This window comes from Anser brachyrhynchus (genome assembly GCF_964034855.1).
Source record: "Anser brachyrhynchus genome assembly, chromosome: 7".
NCBI lineage: Eukaryota > Metazoa > Chordata > Aves > Anseriformes > Anatidae > Anser > Anser brachyrhynchus.
In genome coordinates this window covers 25,900,457-25,922,927 of record NC_137701.1, presented here as the reverse complement: position 1 = coordinate 25,922,927, position 22,471 = coordinate 25,900,457, and the positions used below count along the sequence as shown (strand labels likewise).

General features: G+C 41.0%; 1 protein-coding gene across 28 annotated transcripts in view; it reads left to right on the top strand.

Annotated features, from left to right (window-relative positions):
* KALRN (kalirin RhoGEF kinase) overlaps nt 1-22,471 on the top strand; it is a 502,773-nt gene that overhangs the window by 262,638 nt on the left and 217,664 nt on the right. For all 28 annotated transcript variants that reach the window (XR_013953438.1, XR_013953439.1, XR_013953440.1 and 25 more), the window contains one exon: nt 8,874-8,996. Coding sequence is in view for 25 of the 28 variants with exons in the window: in XM_080599249.1 (XP_080455375.1) it covers nt 8,874-8,996 (123 nt within the window). In the remaining 3 variants the exon portion in view is untranslated. The remainder of the gene's footprint in view (nt 1-8,873; nt 8,997-22,471) is intronic.

The following is a 22,471-nucleotide window of genomic DNA, read 5'->3' as shown; positions in this document are numbered from 1 at the left end:
CAATTTGAAAGAAGTAACATGTATGACCATCTATGATGAATTAAATAAAGATGAAGGTGGTTGTGTGGCCACATTATTTTCTGAAGATGAATTAGTTATGGACATATAAATAGGTCAAGCTATGGTGTTTCAGGTTTTGTAGATATATGCTCAGCAATTAGGTATTTATACTGCAGTGAATTTGGAGCAATTTTCAGCTGATTTTAAAGCCCTGCTTTTAAATTGATTGTCTGCTCACTTGTGTGCAGCAGCCATGATTTTGTTTGCTATTTATGATATTTTAGTATGTTCAAGTATTGGAAAAGGTTTCTAGAATCCCAACCAGATTTAGAACCACGTATTGCTAGAGGCTGCAAAAACTTAAAATAAAGGCAGCTTTCACTCCAAACACTTTCTCTGTCAGCCTCACTTGTTTTGACTGTAAGTGTGGTTAATGTCATTTTACAAATGAGAATGGAGGCAGGGAAGTTGAGTCATTTGCTGAACTGCAGTGCTGGGCATTGAACCAAATTGCTTAAATTCCAGTCTACTTTTGATATGAAATCCTTGTTGCTTTTTGCTTATTTCTTAGAGCTCTCAAATGATTTGACATGATTAGCCAGAGTGAGCAGAGTAAGGCACCATTCCCTTCCACCACGACAAAACTCCATTAGCAGAGCTATATCTGTACATTAGGAGTGCACTTATCCACATTAGCCTATATGCAGCTTGTAACGTGCTGTCAGAGGAATTAAATTTGTTCAGAAGTTGCTAAATGGGACATAGAATGTGGTGTTGAAGTGTGTGTTTGGAGGCTTGGATTCTGCTGGATGAGTAATTAGCCCCTGCTTATCTTTTACAAACATGGGGTCTTCATCAATGTTTACTGAAGTCAGTTGAAGTTTTGCTGAGGATTTTGGTGGGAGCAAGGTCTAAGTTTTAGTGTCAGATTTAGATATTTCTGAATTTAAAAATAATGGCATGGGAGCCAAAATGATGATGATTCCACTTTTAAAAATGAGGTACGATCTAACTTTATTTCTCTTCTTAAAAAAAAAAAAAAGTTTTTAGAAATACTGTATCACTAATGTAAAATTATAATGAAAGAGGTGGAAAAAAAAGGAGCTCTGTTTTAGTTGGGATGGAAAAACCACAAGTGCAATGGCTGACTTTTGTTTAGGGTTTTATTATAAACCATTAATAATGGCAGGAAAAGCCAGAGGATAAGTTCCTTTGTATTTTGGTGTATTTTCTCAGCTAGACCTTTACTTGACATTACCCTGCTGTGACAGGGCCAGGGATAGCAGAGAAAAGAAATCTATTTTCAGCTATGATTTGGAATGCAACAAAGAAACTATGTTTTAATTGAAATCAGACTTGGTGTGCATTTTAGTCATTAAAGAGGATTAGGATCTATTAAGTCTCCTTGAGTCGTTGTGGGTTTGGGGGAACTTTTTTTTTTTTTTTAATTTTCTTCTGATTCTTGGTGTTTGTTCTTTCTTTGCTGGTGCTGACACAAAATTCTCCTGGAGGGCCTGGTAGCAGGCCAGGGGTTCGGCTGCCCATGTCAGCCTGCACAGAACGACGTTATCCAGGAGCAGATATAATTGCAGTGGATAGAAGTTAACAGTCACACAGTGTCTACCGCCTTCACAGAGATGCAGTGCTCCCCCTGGCAAATGTGCATGTTTTATCACTTGGAGGCCTTTTCCTTTTACCTCCCAAGGAAGGAGTGGTTTGTGGGTATCCTGAGAACACATATACTTTGAATTGTATTGCTCATAAATCCACATATGCTGTGCAGTTTCTAGTTCTTCTACTGTAAGAAAATGAGTTATCTTCTGCCACAACATTCTTTGTCGTATCAGCAAATTCCAGCTCAGCCAGTAAGTGTTGCTAACTAGGCTTGTATGATTTTGAAGGGCTTTGACAGAAAAGATCAGATTTTGTTGCTGTGCAGTAGAACAAAACGTTTACAATAATCTTTGGATGTAAAGTCTCTATGAAAGCGCAATTTGAAACATGAACCCTTTAACTACGCTTCCTGGTTACAAAATGCATGGTTGGCAAAGGCAGGGTTTTGAAATGGGGATTTCAGACAAACAAGGCCTTTAAGTTCCCATTCATCATAGCACCTACAGAATAAGTAAAGATGAGTTTTGATTCCTGAGTGGAAATGGTGAAAATACTATAAAAACACAAGTTGTGAAGTGCCATATAAATTCCTGGTATCCCACCAGAACTCTAATTATCGCAAAGTGTCTCAACAGCAAGCAATAAAGTGTACATAGTGGCAACTCGATACGGTTTGGCTATTTCTCACTGGCACGTCTAAGGCATGAGCCTAGTAGATTTTGGAGGCTTCATCCATGTGTTTAAAGTTAGGCAATGCTTATGCACCTATTTGAAATGGGGCCTCATTTAAAGCAGGATAAATTGGGTGTCCTTCATTGGAATTGCTCTGGAATGTATTATAACCCTGCTAAAGTTACTAAAGAGTTAATCTAACCCCTTAAAGTTATGCTAGATTGGTACCATTTTAGCTGAGATCAAGATCTGACTCTTAACTCCTTAAAATGGAAAACAGTATCATTTATTTTCAGTTTTCAGAGTAACCCAGTTTGACTCACTATGGCAACAACAGTGGGACATAGAGTAACAAAGAGTAATCGTTCCCTCCACCAAGACACTTCTTCAACAGGTCATCTTGTTCAGGAGCAATAAAACTGTTCAGAACAGGCCTGGGTCAAATGCAGAAGTCAGGATGCCCCATCGCTGCTGCCACAGCACACTACGGCTTATTCATGTGTATTTAATCAGCAGCTTATGCTCCTCATCTCCTTCCTGTATAGGAGCAGGGCAGGGTTCTTTCATTAGTATATTTCATAGAATCACAGAATGGTTTGGGTTGGAAGGGACCTTAAAGATCATCTAATTCCACCCCGCCTGTTTTTTGTGTTTTTTTTTTTTTTTGAGGAAGCCTCTGTGTCCTTCTCTAAGTCTTTCTCATTTCACCTTCATTCATTGCTACTAAAAGAAATACAATTTAAAAGAATACAAAATCACAGTTTTTCAACTAACTTCACCAAGAGAAATGGTTCCTGAAAGTAACAGATCCATTACTCCTTTCACAGTTTGTATCAATGTAAAATAGGATCAGAGAATGAGGGTTTGCTAAGAATGAATCATAGAATCATCTACGTTGGAAAAGACATCCAAGATCATCAAGTCCAACCGTAAACTTGACCTACTGCATCCCATCACTAAATCATGTCCCTTAGTGCCATGTTCACACGTCTCTTAAATGCTTCCAGGGATGGAGACTCAGTTGCTTCCCTGGGCCACCTGTTCCAATGCTTGATCACACTCTGTGAAAAAATTCTTCCTAATATCTAATCTAAACCTCCCCTGGTGCAACCTGAAACCTCGAGTCCCACCACTTGTCACCTGCGAAAAGAGACTGGATTCCAAGGAGTTTTTAATTTAAAGTCAAATAAAGTTATGAGGTGCTTCTTAGTTTTCACTCTTATGAATTAGGAAAGATACCTATGGACAGTTTGCATTTTCAAAGAGCTGCATTGAACAGTCTGCCCTTTAAAAATAGTGCCCAACTCTTTTTTTTTTTTAATTATTTATTTAAAAATCAAATTAGCTTTTTAAGCTATTAAAAGAATTGACCTTAACTTCACTAATGCAATCATCTCACCATATTCCCATCATACAAATTAGCCTAGAGGAAGAACAATTATCGTCCTAGAACTTTGCTTAATTATTGCCTGATTGCTTCTTCAACCTTCTTCCTTTAAAATCATTCTTCCACTTCTTTCTTGTCATCCTACTCTGTCTTCCTACTGTGTCTTGTAGAAACTATCACCATTCCCTGCAAATGGAGCGTCCAGTACATTTTTCCACAACCTCACCTGTGCATTATTTATTTTGTCAGTCTAGGTATGCCCTAGGATGTCCCATAGGCAAGAGTTTTGCATCAGCAAAATGGACTATGGAGAGGCCTCTGGAAGAGTTTCTCTTCTGAACACAGGCTTCCTGATGCTGTGCTCAGATAAAACCAGTATGAATTGCCACTCTCGTTCTTTCTGAAGTTACACAGATCATTCATAAAGGGACAGTTACAGCTATTCTTCCTCCAGGTAGCATTTTGAATCTTGTGATTATCCAGCCATATAATGACTATAATAGCTAGCACAGTAAGCCTGCTGTAATTGTGCTGGAATTTTATTTAATTTTCTTGGTGACCTGGGTTTGCTGCTTATTTTGTTGGGTGTGTAATTGTGCCCCTGAGGACAAAAGGGAAGAGAGACAGGACATTCACGTCATGATAGAAAGAAAATAATGCTCCTACCACTTTTGATCTTAAATTAGGTGACATACAGAAAGAGAGAGAGATTAGCGTCTTGTTTTTAACACGCGTGTGTATCCAGCAGCATTCCCACCAATAAATGTTGCTGACGTCAGATGTGCTTCTTGAACATTTGGTTTGTGTTCTCCTTCTGTTAAACAGGCTCTTAGCAAACAATTCATGCTTTTGAGCCTAATGTTATATAAACTTTTACTATCTGGGAATTAAGCACAGTTATGAATCTCCATCCAGAAAAGAAAGGGGGTCTCTTTCTTGTCTCCCAGCCTTACGTGCACTCTTTCTGGAGTCCTTTGGAAGCTACCAAGGCACGTAAGAGTAAACAGAGTGACACTATTATTCCCTGTTGGCATCTTTTGGATTGGGTGGAGTAACAGCAGAAACAAAGCTACCCCAATCCACTCACCAAGAGCAATGGGGTCAGTAAGGTCTGGGATGGACATCTGCCATGGCAGGAGGTAAAGTACCGTAGTATTCTCCAGTCCTCTAAGATGTCTGTGAGTTATAAATTTCCTAGGTGATTCTGGTGGCATGCTTGGAGATGCCTTAGGCTTGGAACTCAGCATGTTTTCATTAACATAGTATTATTATCGGATGGACAGTGGCCTGGATTGGAAAACACTCTCCGACATGGGAAGCATCCCCACAGTGGTTAGCCTGAATGTACACTGCAGTCATGCAGGATCAGGCTTTACTCTGCTAGGAGCTGCAAAGCAGGAGGGAGGTCCTGGCCCCTGCTCCAGGCAGCTTTCAAAGTAGTAGTAGTACAGTAGTAAATGCGTAATGGAAAGAGTGTTGACATATACTGGAGTTGCAGAGCATTTTTTGTTTCAAGAAACACCCCAGATGATGGACCTGTCTGGAGTGCGGTATTGTATTGCCAGCCGATTCGTGACCGACAGCCTTTTTCTAGCTGTTTTAAGAAAAGAATAGCTTGGCAATAAAGGATAATTATGAAATTTGAAGATGTAATTTGGAAAACACTCTTAACTGCCTTTTTAACAGCATCTTCAAGCTGTTTATATTTTTAAGGCGTAATTAAATTATTTGAACTAAGCCACCATAAATTCAATGGCTAACTGTATCTCAGGATATAAATTTTCAGCAGTAGAGTAAGTTAAAAAGTCCATGCTTTCAATTAAAATGTTAATGTTTATCTTGAATTATTACACAGTTATGCTACTTCTAAAAATGTTTCCTTTCTTTAGCATAAGGGAGAAAATCTCCAAACCCACTGACAGGTAAATGTTTACAAGTGCTGGTGATTTCAGGTTTATGACCTTCCGGAGCTGTTCCTGTGTTTGCTGTAGATAATTGCTCAACATTTCTCATTGTTTTCTCTGGAAGTAAGTGCTGCTGTACCTGTCTTATTCTTGTACCTGATTTATGTTCTTGTTGTAGCTTTGCTCTGTTATTCCATATCTCAGCTCCTCATTTAGTGCAAACTTTCCGTGCCTCGTAGAATGGAAGCAAAGATGTGATATTTCTCCCTGCTTGCCAATTATTGTGAGCTTATTAGAGGGCAAATGCTTTAATGCTGAGGATTGTTTTAACGGTTAGGGCTGACAGATTAGTGGAGCCTTGAACTAAGATTCCGTCTTATGCCAACTTCCTGGGACATCTCAGCAATTCATTTTGTCTCTTAATCTCTCATCTCTCTCTCTTTTTTCTTTTTTTTTTCATTCTAAGCAAAATAAAATGATAGCATTCATGTATCTGACAATGGCTGTGAAAACAAATACACTGACGCCTGGAGTGGTCAAATATGCTATTGCGGGTTTCAGAGCCACAGAAAATATTGTTAAGCAAGTTATTCTTTAAAGTCATGATTTATTTTTTCTTGTGGGAATTGTGGCAGAATTAGAATTTATGGAGCAATTAGAATCAGAACTCTTGAAAGAGCAGGTAGGGACTGGGAAATCTGAAATGTGGCACCCTCAGCAGAGAAATGGCATAGGAAAGAGGTAGTCAAACAGGGTGTTACACTCAGTGTCATTAGAGGATGGTGTATAGATTTTTATCTTGTCTTCCCACCTAGTGCTGATTTGTTAAGTGGCTGTACGATTTTACCACCTCAGGGGGGTATATTATACCTAATCTCATAAACTAAAGGATTTGCAAACCTAATCAATATTTGAATAGAAGACTTCAGTGGGAAGCTTTCATGTAACAGGAAGGATTTGGTGAATCACCTTCTGCATCAGCACCACAGAATAACTGCCCAAATGCAACACGAAACTTTGCTGCAAGAGCTGCCACCTCCTGAGTGAGACCTGGAAAAAAGGTTGATTCCCTGTGAATTGCGCTAGCACTTCTGTTTGTTTTTGTTGAGAGAAAGCATCCGTATTTGGACCCGTACTCTCGTCTAGATTCATTGTTTCTGTTGTCATCTTTGTTTAAAGTAAGCATCACATGTTGTATTACTTGTTTTGAATTGCAGCATGTACTGAAACATCCCTTTATAAAATAAAAGCAGCGATCTCTGTTAACAGTCGTTCGAACAGTGACTAAAGCAACCCAACCTAACATTGATTGGGTTGAAAATTTAACTGTTATGTGAGCACTACTTTTATGCTATAAACATGAAAAAGTCTTTAGAATAATTTACGGTAGAATTACACTGCATTGCTGTCAAATGTTAATGGATGGAAAGCATACGTACTTCATATGTAGTATTGTTTAAATTATAGCTATTTGCAATTTTTAAAATCATATTTAAAAGTTAGCCCTCATTAGATTTTTTTTTTTCAAAAATTTAGTTTTTCTCTGCTTCCATTTTTAATAGATAAGTTGAAAACTCCTGACAAGAGGAAAGAGGATGTTAACAGAATTATTTGCAGACTGTTAATGACACAAATGCTAGAAGGCCGCTTCAATAATTTATGTTATTACAACTAACATACACGTTCCTGGTCAAGAATATATTATAGTCTTAGCAGACCAGCCAGCATCTGGCTGCCAAAGTTTGAAGGGATGTATTTGGGGCTCTACATCGAGAGCAACCAGAAGCTGAATTGATCAGATAAAGGGAAACAGGAAGCGGTGACTGGGCTGCCAACACACCTGGATCTGCTTCCTCATCCCCACAGTGATGCTTGTGCCAAATCCGTGTTGTTCTAGCAGGACCTGAGGTGTTTTGATACCCCACTTTGTGAACTGCTTTGTATTCTGTAAATGAAAAATACCTTGTAAGCACAAAATACTGATTAAAAGAATGCTTTTACCAGCAAAGAAATGGGAGTGAAAAACAACTATGCATATAAAGTTTTGTTTGGACTTGGAACTTTTTATTTATTTATCTATCTATTTATGTGTTTATTAAAATATGCTTGGGGTCTAAAGTACAGGCTGAAAGCCCAGGTAGTTTATATTCTCTACAACCAAGCCATCAAATAGCTCTGCTTGCCTAAAACAGAAAAAAATCACGTCTTCAATTTTTCCACTCTTAGGTTTCTAGGCTTTGTCAATAATATCTGCTCCTTTATCAGCCCCATACACAACACACGGCTCCTCGCACAGCTGCTCTCTCCTGTCCAGTTCTGCGCCCAGTAGCAGAGCCCCTCTCAGGCCAAGCTGGTGCAGCTCCTGCGCGGCTCCTGCAGCCCCTGGCCACCATCGCTGGGACCCGTGGTTGCAACCAGTACCGATCTGTTACTGTCATTCTCTTAGTGTCTGTGTATTGAGGAAGGGTGGAGATCACATCCTGAAATTTCCCAAGATGACAGCATCAAACACCATTTTTGAGGTATTGCAGCTTGTAGCAGACCCTGAACAGATTTAATCTAAATTTTGGTGGTTTAATAGCAGAATTGTGCCACTGTTATTGTGTGAAGGAGCTCCAAATGGATGGCAGTCATACAGTTGATCTATTTTTAAAAGAAAATCTTCTTTAGCTCTCAGTATATCAGATTTGCCACTTTACTTTTCCATAGGTTTCAGTTACATTTGGAACTGGAAACCTGATAAGACTTGAAAGGTGCATTCAGTCAATGTTCTGTGGCCTGCAGTGAAGGATTCTTAACCTTTTCATTCTACTTACTCTGATGTTTTCTCCCCATTTCAAAATCAATTTGAATTGATCTCTCCATCATGCTTTTGGACTCATTTAAGACGCTTCCTATTGGAATCTGCTGTTTATGTGAAATCTGCTATCATTGTTTTTTGGTTTACATAGGGAGCTTTAAGGGGAGGATGCTTACTGCAAAAGATTCCAGATTTCCGACTCCCATTCCCCAAAACTCATTTATGGGAAAGTAAATACTTAATGTCTGTCAGGCTCAAATAACTAAGCTACACTTTAAAACAAATTGAATAGTAAAAATCCAATAATCCTAATTTACCAGTAACATCTATAAACATTTATCTTCTATCTTGTTGGAACAGATCTTGACAGATCTTCATGTGTTTAGTTACTGCAAACATAAAGCTATACCTCTGTAGCTGTTTTATCCTCACCCCAACAATTGCTCTGTGCTGCTGAGACAGGAGAGGTAATTGGATGCTCTTCTTTTTTTGACAGGTACTGGACTGGATTGAAAATCATGGGGAAGCCTTTCTGAGTAAACACACAGGAGTTGGGAAGTCTCTACATAGAGCACGTGCACTGCAGAAAAGACACGATGATTTTGAAGAGGTAGCACAGGTAAGAGTCTGAATCAAAGACTTCTGCTTTCTGGCTTGATTTTTGTTACTCCTCTCATACATTAAGAAAAAATCTACTGGAATTTCGGGGGCCTGGTAAATTCACACTGCTCTCTTCAAACATTGGGAGCTGACCAGGATCCTTGCACAGTTTGTATGCTACGTGTGGTAGCAGCAGCAGTTGCAATTAGAAAATCACTGCAGTGGGTGGGTCTGTGCAAGTACAGCCTGTTGCCTAGAAAGATTTTTGTTTATTTGTTTCAGAATGAGAGGATAGCTATTATTGTTGTTACAGGATCTTCCTCATAGCACAGCACAAGCAAGGCATGACGAGGAATTTTGGTATGAAGCCAAAATTCCTGCCTGAAAGCCCATAACTTTTCCTTGAAGCATGGTCATAGCAGATGTTTAAACATACATCTAGCCTTTACTTATGGAATTTAAATGAAGGAGGAAACTTGATAAGTTCTTCCAGGGACCAATTATTTTTATTCTTTTAATAAAAAAAAAAAATATGGCCAGAAATTATCCAGTCTCAGTTCTGCCTGCCAGATCATGTTACACTTTTTGTTTTAGATTGAAGCATCATCTGTCAGAAATTGGTCTCCTGTGAAGGTACTCCTGCATTGGGTATTTTAGATAAAATCCTGATTGATACATTCTGCTTTACATAGATTAAATGCTTTGCCTTCCTGATGAATGCAGGCAGGTTATTGCGCAAATATTTCACTGTGGCATAAGACAACAATGTTTTAGACTTTGGTTTCATTTTTCTGTGGTAACTTTCCCATGTGTTGGCCTAGTTTAGTTTTAGATGTTTCCAGCAACACGGACGTAACTCTTTCACTGTGCTCCATGGGAAATTATTTCACTGCCTGACAGCAGCTACTGGCAGGATTATTTTTATTTTTTCTCTCCCTGATATTCAGTATATAGATACATATGTATATAAACTGTTGTTTATATCCCTTTAGTCTTGCTTATCTCACTTAAGGAGGTAAATGCCAAGGAAGGAGATGAAATAACAGCCCTGCAATATCTGTTGAATGTTATCTTGTCTTCTCCTAAGTGCCTCTTATCCACGTTAAGCATATTTAAATCTGCTAACATGTTCTTATTAAACGCTCTTTTGTTAACTATTTCCTTGAATCCATTCAGTTTGCCGACATCCTTCTTTTAATTAGACATTCAGCTATCACTCTAAACTCATATTCCTTGGCTTGATATTGAATTTCAGTGTTACCTTTCAGCTGTGATGAGGTATCTTTGCATACCACTGACAAATCACACAGTCTGAAAGCAGCAGTTCTAGACTGATGGATCTCTAAAATTTTGTAAGACCTCCTGTGGATTTAAAACTTCTGACAATAGATTTGAAATTCTAGAGTTAACTTATGCAAATGGATTAAAATAGGCCCTAGGCTGGAGGCTGCAAACCACAGTCTTACAGGGCCCATCCAAAAGCAGAAGTTAGTGGGAGGTTTCATCCTGAAATCAACATAAGGTGCCTTCCCAAAGATGTGTTTAAGTCAGATAGCCATTATTGGATGCAATACTAATGGTAACTGAATGAGAATGAAGGTCTAGTAATACACAGGAGCTGAAACTAGGTGATCTAGTGTCTTTTGTGGCATTAATATTCTCTGAATCCCCCTCCCGTATGATATATTAGCTTCACAGTTCCAGTTATATCTCACATTACTGGATCAGTTTTTTTGTTGTTGTTGTTGTTTTTCTTTTTTTCCTCCTCCTTGAGTACTACCTCACTGGAGATGTAGGAGACAAATTAAGAACAGGTGAGGAAAGACAGAAGAATAACATTGTCTTGACAACAGAGATGGGAGCAAGCTGTGCAACTGAGTCTTGCAGCACAGGAGCTGGAGAGTATTTTCAATAAGCGTACTTTGAAAATGCACCAAACGGTTTTAATTCACCTGTTGCAGAGCAATTAAAAGTGGGTTCTGTAACACACATAGCAAGAAACAGAGGTAATAGCCAAATGACAGAAGGGAAACGTCAATTTACCAAAATAAAAATGGATAGGAACCCCGTCTAATATCTAGTTGAATAGCAGGTCTCCTAGAAGTGCTAAAATTGTGGCTGAATCTTAACCCTCAAGGTCTGGACTAGAACTCCACTTTCTGTATGCCTTGACAAGTCAAGAAGGACTTGAATGCCCAGGCCAGTGACAGGCCGGCAGCGGCCGCCATTTTGTCTCCTCCCGCTGCAGTGAGAAGGGGACGAGGCGGAGCAGCGTGTTGCTGGTGCGCTGCGGTTCCCTGAATTCTGAATTTTGTGTGGTACTCTATTGAGCCAGGAGTTGGACTCGATGATCCTTGTGGGTCCCTTCCAGCTTGGGATATTCTGTGATTCTGTGAACTGTCTGCACATTGGAAACAACAGCTCAGATAAGGCTTACTCCACTGGACGATGTAATTTAGGGAGGTGTCTGTGTGTAGGTACTAGGGTAAGTCAGAATGAAATTACTTCACGTAAGAGTTTCTTACCCCTCATATTAGTCCTCTTCATTAAATATCTCAGGCTGGATAACTTCAGATACATCTCTATTCACTTCACACGGCCAAATTCAGCGTGGAGTAAAGGGCTTGTGAATCTAGTTCACTGGATGTGAGGCCATGGGTTCAAATGAAGGTGGGCGTTTGGCGGAAGGATGGAAAGAGGAGAGAAAAATATAAATCATATGGGTATAGAATCCCTTCTATGTTCCTCTGAATATGATTCCTTCACTTCTGTGATCACCTTGCTTTCACTCACTTAGCACTAATGTGTGTCTTGTTCCTCCGCCTGGACAATTGTGAGCAGTCCTGTGCTCCGACTATGAACTTTATGGTTCTTCCTAATTAGAAATAATTGACAGAAGTCAAACTCAGCTACTTTCCCCCTGTCTTTGATTGGAATAGTTCCTGGGCCCTTCCTCTGGTGCATTCACACCACCAGAACACCACTGCTAATTTATGAAGCTTGTCTGCAGTGTGACACTGGAATGTGAGGCTGGCAAATGGACATGGGGACATGGGCTGGGGGAAGTGAAAGGAATCTCAGGCTTTATCCCAGGTCAAGGACTTGAGAATATAATATTCTTTGCTTTCAAAAGAGTAATAGCAAGGGTAAGAGGGAGGGCCATAAATTTATCACACCTGGAGTTTTCCTGCAGAAGCTTTCCATGAGGTCAATTTTGTGTTGAGGAATAAATCTCCTCCCCACTCTGATTATGACCAGTTTTTACTCTTCCTGATTCCCTTCCTCCTGATGCTTAACTCTTTAGAGTTGGTCTATAATTAATTCATTTTAACTTGTTTAATTTTATTTTTTTTCTCATGATAGTAAATAACTTTGCCATGGCTAAGGTGGATAACTGGTATCGCTTATTCCTGATACAGCCATGTAACAAAGCACACATGCTAAGATCCTGAAACAAAAGACTGAAGAGTATGCCCACTCCTCTCATCAGGATGTCAGTTATTGTCTGCTAATGATTTTATATATATATATATATATTTAACTGTAATACTCACATACCTGGTGAGACTGACAGTACAAGTCTTCTTGCTTCTGGCAGTTCTCTGAAAATAACACATAGTCTGCCATACAGTATAAATTTATTCTTCAACATCTACTTTCTTTTGGCTCTGATATATTTGTTCTTATCTCCTACTGTTTGAGGAAGGCATTTGCAAAGGTCAAACTAAAAGCAATTTTCACGAATTTTTGTGGTATTTGCAACAGTGGACAAAAAGTTCATGTTTTTGAATGCTGCCTAGCTGCATGTAAAGAAGAGAATTGTATCTGGGATTGCTGTGCTGAGAAATGCTCTGATTGACTGACCTGCCAAGGCACTAGATTGAGAGGTGGAATGTATTCCCTCTATGTCTGATTAGAAACCTCACAGATTTATAAATCTGGATGTAATGATCCAATCAGGCATGGCCCAAATAGATCACCTTCCTGCATACAGCTGCGCTTGGAAAATGTCAGTGATTTTCGAGCGATGCATTGTGGGCAATAGGAAATACAATTTGGGGTCCCTTTCTCTCATAACTGCTGTTTAGACAATGCTCTAGCAATTTTTCTCACCGTATTTATTCTACATGGGACACACAGATGGGAAATGTTTGAATTTGGATGAGAAAGCCAGAACTCCTGGGAGGGAGGTTTTTATCTTGAGTATACCTGTGACTGTTTCTCTGCCAGTGCTGATGCTGGTCTCTGGCTGCACCCTGATAATGCCAGCTTTAGGCACTGTGCCTCCTGCACAGAGAACCTGAGCAGTTGGGCATTAATGGCAAGGTAGGTATCAAGGTAACCATCAACAAATAAGCGCCACTCTGTAGATGTAGCTGTTCCTGCAATGACAGCTTGTCTCAGATTACTTTGTGTAAATCAAATAACCCTCGTTCAGCCAATTAGGATTGTAAATCCAGAGATAATTTCATTTTAGACTCTCTAGCTTTTCCATATTCAGTGCTTTTACCTGAAAAACAGTGGGAAAATTGTGTTGTCTGGGTTGCGCTCCCCAAGTCTCCCAGCACTTGAGCACTATTGAGTTGAGCTCTACATGTTGGAAACCCTTTTCTTCTCTGTATATGAGAGGGGCTGCTGTATATGAGAGAGAGGCCACAGATCATTCTCTCTTCTGGTATTCCTGGCAATCGGAGGATAAGGTGGCTTTGTCATCCTTCTCTGCTCACAAAGAGCATCGCTGCGTTTGTTCTGGCAGAGAATTTGGAAAGATGGTGGGGAAACACCTCTGGCTATGCGGCACTCTGCTGCCGCAGGGCTGAGTGGTTTGTGATTCCAAAGATCTGCAACAAACGTTCCTGTAGTCCTTCTCCGTTTCTCTGCTTTCCTATCAGGCAGGTTTATCTGCATTTTTAGCAGGAGGAGGCCCACCAGTATGAACTTCAGCCTGCAGATGGCACTCGCTGTGCATTTTAAAAGCCTTCAGCTCAACTAATGGTAAACAGCCGGTGTTTCTAACCCAAACTAACCAAACGTTGTACCAAAGTGAAATGAAGCAGAAGTGGAAGCTGGCTCGCACGCTGTCCCCTTGGTGTTCTCCCTCTCCTGCCAAACCCTGCGTTGTTTGGGGTCACCCAGACAAACAACCCGCCTGGATTCTGTAAATGCAGAGCTGGGCGGTCTGTGCTCTCATGCAAGGTGGTGCTTGTCATCTGCATTTGGAGGATAAGCTGCTCTCAGGTCTGTGGAGATGCTTTCAAGCCTCCTGAACTGCACTGTACTCACAGCTACAGCTGAGTTTTGCATTTAGTACCTGAAAGTTTTACAGGCTCCATTTTGCCAAGGTGCAGTGGGCTATTCTTGAATTATTATGGAAGTGGAGAGCTAGGTAAAATGTGAGCAAATATGCAAGCAAAAGTGCTGAGCTTTGCAGTATGCTATTTGGGAAGCTATTTAGTGTTCCGGTTCTTGGGTGTCTATGCTCGCTTTCCTCCAAAAGAACTTTTGGGAGATGATTAAACACCTGAACACAGGTTTTGAGCCATCAAAGCTAACTTATGTAAATGTGTATAGTTCATTTAAGAATCATCCCTTTCTTCTGTTTTTCTGAGGGAGATAAAGGTATTTCCTGAAAGAAAAGGGTTTCAAAGGAGACCTAAAAAGCCAATGGCCTATGTCCTCTATTGGAAAACAAAAATTAGGTGATGTTCTTCATCTGAGATGCAACTTGTACTCTGGTGGTCCTGTCTTGAGTCTCCCCTTCCTCCATAGTTCTATTCCCAAGATGCTGTCAGTTCAGAGTTTTCAAATGGCTCTTGGAGATAAAAAGATCTTTAAGTGTAAATATATTGAATAATATGATTATAGTGTTTGTCCTGTGAAATATCCAGCGGATTCAGTAAGAATATCCACTGCGGGTAAAAAAATGGTATTCTGTGATCTTGCAGTCCCGCGTAGTTTTACTTGAACTGCTTTAAAATTAAGTGAGGTAATGGAATAGTCAGGCCAAACTGAATTGCAAACAGCTACTTGTTTGGCCTTCAGGATAAAAACCTAGCGCTTTCCTATACAGATTCCAGCTCTGCTGGATGTCATTGTTCTAAAGTTTGGCATGAAGTTCAGTGCTGATGTAAAACAGCTAGGCATAAATTAGGAGCCCTGCTTGATAATGAGCACTTACAGAGCATTGTCCCAGGGTGATTTTGTTATTATTATTAGTTTTTTTAATTTTGTGACCTACCTGGTTGTTGAATGGAATAGCTCACCAGGCATACTGGATTTCTCCCTTTGTGTTGGGTGACTAAAATACAATGTAGGATGAAATATTAGTCCAAAACAGGGAGAAAGCAGTCAATTAAACCTGGTAAAAACTATGCTCAAAGTTAGCAGTATAACTGTGGTTTCAATAATGCCAAATGCTTTTATAAAAAAATAAAATAAAATAAAATAATGAGACAGGCAAGAGAAAGTCAGCTCCATTTATATCTTCTTCATCATCCTTTGCATGGTCATGAGCGACTTCTGAGGCTGTAATGCAGTTTCCTGTTCACTGCATTTATGCAAATGTATTCATTTCTACACAAAGAGGAAAAATGCCCACTGGCAGCAGATTACACAGGCATGTGTGCTGTGGTGCAGAGCTCTGGGCTCCAGAACTCTTGGTTTCTTCTGGCTGGCAGCAGACAGCATCTGGCAGTCATAGACAGCAGAGAAAAATGAACTGGTGCCTATATATAGATTGTATGGGAAGGTTATCTGGGGACTTCTGGATCTAAAAACTTCTAAGAACATAGTTAAAGAGCCAGGTAGTTTATCATGGAAGCAATAGCGTAACTCTGTGTGAAGTCTAGCAGCCCCTGGGTGACTCAGGACATAGCTGAGCAGCAAGTGCAGAGATGCTGGAGCTGTTCTGCACAGGAAGGCTGGGAGGGACGGAGCCGTATAGCTGTGCTGGATGCATTTCTGTGCAAGCATGGGGACTCTGCTGCCAGATGTGAGCCAGAAGAAGGCCATGTAACTCATGTTCTCCCCGAGGAAGTGTGATACCCTTCAGAGTAGGCTGTGGATGTGTCAGTACCATGCTCCGTTGAGTGGTCTAGACATGCCCATGGAGACCTCATTAGCAGGGGTTGCTGAAAGAGCTTCTTGGCTAATCTTCTGAGAGTTTGGATTGCAGTGTAATTGAATTGGTAGCCACTGGTACTTTGCAAGCTAGTAGTAATGGGGAACTGTTTTTAGAGAGGCTCTGTAACAGCAGAGAAATCTTCCTAGCAATTGCCTGAAGAGCTGTGCTTATTATGCCATATCTCCGAGTTACATTTCAGTATATTGCTCGTCAAGCTAGAGGTGATTTTCTTTCCTATTTCTTCCAAAATCACATGACAGATGGATCTTTTCCTTAAGCTGCCTGCAGCTTGATTCAGAATCCAAATATTCCCTGTAAAATCTCAAGGATTGGTAACACAATACATTTTTGACAGTTGCCAGGAGCAAGCTTCCTATAGCTGGTTTTATTTGGGTAGGTTTATTTTTGGTTCTTTAAAATGTGTTCCTTTAGTTTGCCTATAAATGCAAAATACTGTTCCCTTGACAGACTGGTGGAACAATGAAGCTATTTAAGAAATATCTATTTTTAATTCTAGAAGCTCTAGAAATTTGAATTTCTATTGTGTGGGGATATCTTAGTTTTTGAACTCATTTCATTCAGAATCAGAAAAGAAAGAGAAAATTTCCTACAGAAGAAAAATTCTGGAATTTGTTTTTTTCAGGCCCCTATATTTTTTTAAGATAATTGGAAAAATTTAACACTGATGTGTTATATAACATGCATACTAGAGATATGTTCAACGTTGTGCTGATGTCTCAACTGAATGAGCATACAACTAAAATAAAAGCTATTTAGTATTGGAACCACTAATGAACCACTGCTGTTTTGGCAGCACTGTGTATGCTGGTGAAAACTATTGTCATCCGAAGGCTTTGGATCCCCTCTGATCATTCTCCCGTGTGCTCTTCTTATCGGGTTATCAAGCCGTGCCTATTGACTCAGGAAGATTAATTGCAGCAATGTCCGAATCTCATTTGTAATGATGGTGGACTAGTACTCTTCAGTTCAGTTTCTTGTAGCTATTGATAGCAGGGGGAATTCAAGGGGAAGAAGGTGACACTATGAATCCATCTGAGATTTTACTTGCTGCTGCCTCCAGGCCAGCCAGTGGTGCCTTTGGGAGAATGGCACAGCATTAACACAGCAGATGTGGCTAGTCACAAATATACTGCTTTGCAAGTATTTGGTAATTTTACTTAGGTTAAGCCAATATCAAAGAGGTTTATATTCAGTAATAAAGCAAAATAGTTTTCGAGGGCAAGTTTTAGGTATTTATTATCATTGTGCAAATATTCTGGGAATAGACTAACCGGGTCTGATGGATCACTCTGCTGCACAAGGTTTAGAACAATGTCACATTTCCAGTTTCAGAGAAACTGTCTATAATGAACATGTGCTAAAGAGTGGAGAATCCTGTTCAATGGCTGATCTATCCTGTGGGAAAGCTGCTCTGCAGTCTGGTTTCTCTTCTCTTTTCCTATTGCAGGTCCAGATGAGGGATGTCCTCTTATTTCTCACATCAGGCACTTGGGTTGTCTGAGAACAACACTTGCAGTATGTGACCATTGCAAATGTTTTATGTCAGTATTCTACCAGAATTTTATTGCATATAAACCTATTTTTTTTATTTGTTGCCCTGCAATAGGGTTCAGATCTCAGCTTCTCCTGTGTAGGAATAGGGGGATATCAGTGGATTTATAGAGGTCTTTTAGAATAACATGCGTGTGAACAGGGACAAAATCCTAATGTCTGTATAAATAACTTGTTGATTCAGTGCGTGTAATAGAGCCGTTAATATTGCCCTCCATAGCTGCTGTCTGTGAGGTCTGGCTTTGTATAACCAAGCCTCAAGAAAGCGCTGGTTTGTGTCACTATGGAAATGGCATATGGTTTGAAGCATTTAGGCATCTTTGTTTAGTGTCTGCTTCAGAGCACAACCACATGCAAAAACACAGGTTCCTCTCCTGCCTCAGCCTTTGCAGAGTGAGGGAGGGAGGGAAACTCTAAAGACTGACATGAGAAAAGCAAGCTGAATTGGACTTGTCATGTCACTGCATTTGAAATGAAGCTTGTTTGGGAGGAAGGAATTGCAGAATTTGTGAAAAGCCAGGAAGGGAGACGGGAGGTGTTTCTGACCTGTCAGTGAGCATGTGCACGTGTTTGTCTGGCATGGTTGCCTATATTAGCATGCAGCTAATACAATAGAAGCCAGCATGTGCTGCAAAACAATGACAGTGTGCGTGCCCTATTAGCAAGCAACCCTCATTAGCAGAGCGCTTTGTTCGATGCATAAGGCTTGTTTTTTCCACACAGCGTAGGTAACTCCTCGTGACATTAGTGAGATGCGGAGCTAGGCAGCGAAGGGAGAACAGAGCCTGCTTCTGCCTCCCCCGGTGTGATATTAGTCCTCGCTGCAAAAGTGCACAGCATAAAAGGGTGGTCGTGACTCATTCCCATCAGGGAATTAGCAGCGCAGCCTTTGTGTTAAATGTGTCAACTCAAGAGCTGAGGTGAATGCGCTGGATGCGGGGTGAAATGAAGGATGGTAGGGCATGGAGGTTGCTGCGTGTGCTAGTTTTTGGCACCTGGCTCCTGGTTGTCTTACCTGTGGCCAGGATCTGTATTGACAACCAGAATTTGGATTTGGCAATGCCCACACATCAAACTGGGGTGCAGGAAGGATTTGCAGTGCTCCCTGGTTTGACTTGGAAATAGATGCTGTTGGAGGGGAGAGAAGTCTTATATGATTTCAGCGTCACTTTCTGTTGGCTCTGGGGTGTATTTTAGGCTCCAAATAGACGTAACCAAATCCTTTTTAAAATCAGGGGTAGGTGTTTGCTCCCACCATACAAGTGGCACAAAGAAATACCGCCCAGCCAGGAACGCATTCACGCCATTGCTGCCTCCTGTCATGGGGTGGCAAGCCGTCCCTCCCAGCGCCAGGCCCTTTCCGAAAGGATTCGAGGTTTTGTCCCTGCAGGGTTTACACCGAGGGGTGGTCTCGCTTCCCGCTGCACCGCTGTGCCCTGAAAGCCAAGTGGGAGAGGAGGCAGCCCCGCAGCACAGCCAGGGCTGCAGCCACGTCAGCTGCTGGAGTATCAGCCAACTCACCAGAGTGTGCGCTCTCCTCTGGGACTGGTAATTGGGTCACTGGGTCGTTTAACCATTGTAAAATTAGTTTTTTTTTATAGCGGCATGTGAATGTGGGACAAGGAAGAAAGATGGCACAGCACAGAGCAGAATCGGATTTGTGAGCTAGGACGGAGACACAAAAATAAGGAGATTATATGGGGATGGGAATGGCAAAGGGAGTGTGAATTGCTGCTTGGCCCCGCTGGGTATGCCTCCAGGAGCAGGAGCCCAAATCTTGCTCCTTAGGGTCTGGCACGAAGCTGGGGCTCCAGGAGAGCAGGCAAAGAGAGATCAAAGACAGCTCGAGGAGAATTTCTCTGATCTTTGATTTTGTCCTGTCTTGTCATGTCCTGTCTTACCATTTTGGGGCCTGGTTGGGATTTTTAGAGGAAGGGGGGTTGGACGGGGAGAAGGAATGGTTTGGCAACATTAAGTAAAGAATACACTAGAAAGCTCAGGATTTGGACAATTTTTTATTATAAAAAAATAAATAGGCAGAAGTTGACTATAGAGGCAGTATCTCATATGGCTGCAGTATTCTTGGGGATCTACTACATGCCAAAAATCAATACATTTTTATAGCACAGTTCCGCACCAGATCTCTCATTGTAAGTCATTATTAGAATATGTTTAGCTCAAATCATGTGTGGCCTTCTAATAAGAATCAGAAATTAAAAATGTTATATTTCTAAATCTTTGTTGGTGATTATAGGTAACCTGAATTGAATTTCGTACAGTAGAACACATTGCTAAAATGTACCCCATATGAATGCTTTCTGACCAACATGAAAAATGTTGGTCCCTGTCTGAAACTTTTCTAAAGTATATGAATGTTGGGTGTTTAAAAAAAAATAAAAACTTTATTTCTTCCAGGATAGTGAAAACTTCTTTTCTTTTCCACATTACCAATATGCAGTACATCTCACTAGCTGTTAGAGAAGATCTTAATCCTTGTAAGTTGTAGGGGAGACAAAGCCCTTAGTCCATTTTTGCTTTCACAACACCTCTGAAGAACTAATTTGATGGGTAAGCTGTACGGACATTTCACGTCACTGAAATAACAGCGGTGAAAAATGAGTTTATAAATCTAATAAGATTCAGAGAATGGTTTCTACTCATTTGAAACAAATTCCTATGTGTAAACCATGATGGAGAGCTGAATTAATGCTGACAGTGAAGAGATTCTGAATCCCTTTGGATCTCACTGACCTGCTCCTAAGGACGCTGAGCTGGAACAAGGAGGTGAAGTCAAAAGTTACTTCAGGTTGTAATTGAAGCTGGTGAGGCTGCCTTATTCTTGTAGATAGAGACTAGAGAAACTTGCCATCAAATTATCTGAGGGCCAGAGAGCAGGGGGATGGGGACTGAGGTTATCTGAGAGATGGGCAGGTGGTGTGTTACCAGTCCTGCTCAAAGGGTGTGTTGAGAAACCTTCCCCTGCTGCCAAATGGAAATGTCCAAATTGTCAGCAAAACAGAGGTGTTGACATTTTCCTTCTCATCATGTTTTGTCTCTGGCAGGCAGCGTACCCAAGTGTGAGGTTTCCTATGGATGGAAATGCCAATTTTTAGGTGCATCTTTGCTACAAGTCAGATTTGCCTGGGCGAAGAGAAGGGACCCAGGAGAGTAACAAAGGACTCCCTGCTTCCCTCTGGGTCTAGGGGGAATGTAGACAGTGCTAGCATGTCACAGCAGCTCAGCTGCACCAGGAGACGCGGTGCCCTTGCCGAGAAAATCTCCCACACCACTCCCACCTGGGTGTGTGCATGGGAGCTGATGCAGTGTAGCATGTCAGGGAGGCAATCTATGTTACAAGGGAGCAGCAGCAAAAATTTCATTAAATCTCTTCATCCCTCCGGAGGGAGCAGAGGTGCATTGACCCTGCTGAAAGGCTGTGGCACATCTTTCGGCACGTTTTTTTCTCTCCGTGTTGTTCACAAATATCCATTTGCTTGTCAGAGGTGGCCTTTAACTTATGGAAAAATAGAGTTGGCTGCGAATCTTGAGGTCCTGTGATGAATTCTTGTTAGACCTGGCTTTTTGCAGAAGCTTACGCTGCATGCATAAAAAATATAATTGTTACCTGACGTGTATACAATACTGTGTTGCAGTTAAGCCTGCCTGGTCTCTGTATTTGTCTATATAGGATTTTGTAAGCTGGAAGCTTTGGAGAATTCAAGAAAAAGTTGTGCTGAATTTTCTTGTGTTAAACATTATCTCGTTCTATAAACAGTCCCACCTCGCTCAAGATGTGCTGCAGGAAAGATGTATAACCTATCTCTACAATGATGGAAAGAGAGGCACAGCTGAGACAGTGGCGGTGGCTGTGGGGAAAGAAATGCTTTGCTGTCTTATTTAAAACAGGTTTCATAAAAACCAAGACACGAGAAACAAAGCCAGGCAGTTTGCAGAATTCATGTCATAGCTTTATTTCCGCCTCTGTTTTCATGGCAGTAGCACTGCCAGTTGGTTTTGGTACTGACTTTTCCCAGTGCTGCTGACAGTCTAAAGCCTTTTAATACTGTCATCACTGTTTCTTTGAAACCTCCAAATTGTGAGCATGATATTAAACCCAGAATGCCTGAAGTTATTTCAATTGAGAAGGCGGGCAGGACTTGATAAAACTGTCATGATTGCACTCATTTCTGCAGGGCTCAGAAAAGACACAAGCTGAGCCTTTGGGACAGAAAACAATACCGTGGCCTCCCAGATTGCTGCTCACCTCTGAGCTGCCACACAGCTGTCTTCCTCCACTCTCCTTCCCTTTTCCTTCCTATCATACAGAAGTTGGGGGGCTTTGCTAAGGACTGTCTGGGCTTGTTGATAATATTTATCATATGAGAAGCTTTCAGAACGCTCCGGTTTGCTCCTGACAGTTTGTCTTATTGTGCTCCCTTGTCATTTCTGCAAAACAAAATGCTTTCCTCACCTCTGTTGAGCTTGCTTCAAAGGCTCAGTTATGCAGTCACTTCAGCAGCTCTCATTCATACAGTCCGCTAATCACTTGATTAACAAGTCATTTTGTAGTAATAATATTTCCTGGTACCCTCACCATTCTGCATAAAGCTAACCAATATCAGATGTTAATTTTTGGCTGTAAGGCCAGTTTGGTTTCACGTCTGACCCCAGAACATTGTTCTGCTGTCCTTGCTTTCGCTTCCGTGGTTCCATACTTCCATGTGTCTGTTACTGTGCAAAGATGTTCTCAAAGGGAAGGTATCAAGCTTTTTCAGGCTAGGATAAAACTTGGCCAATAA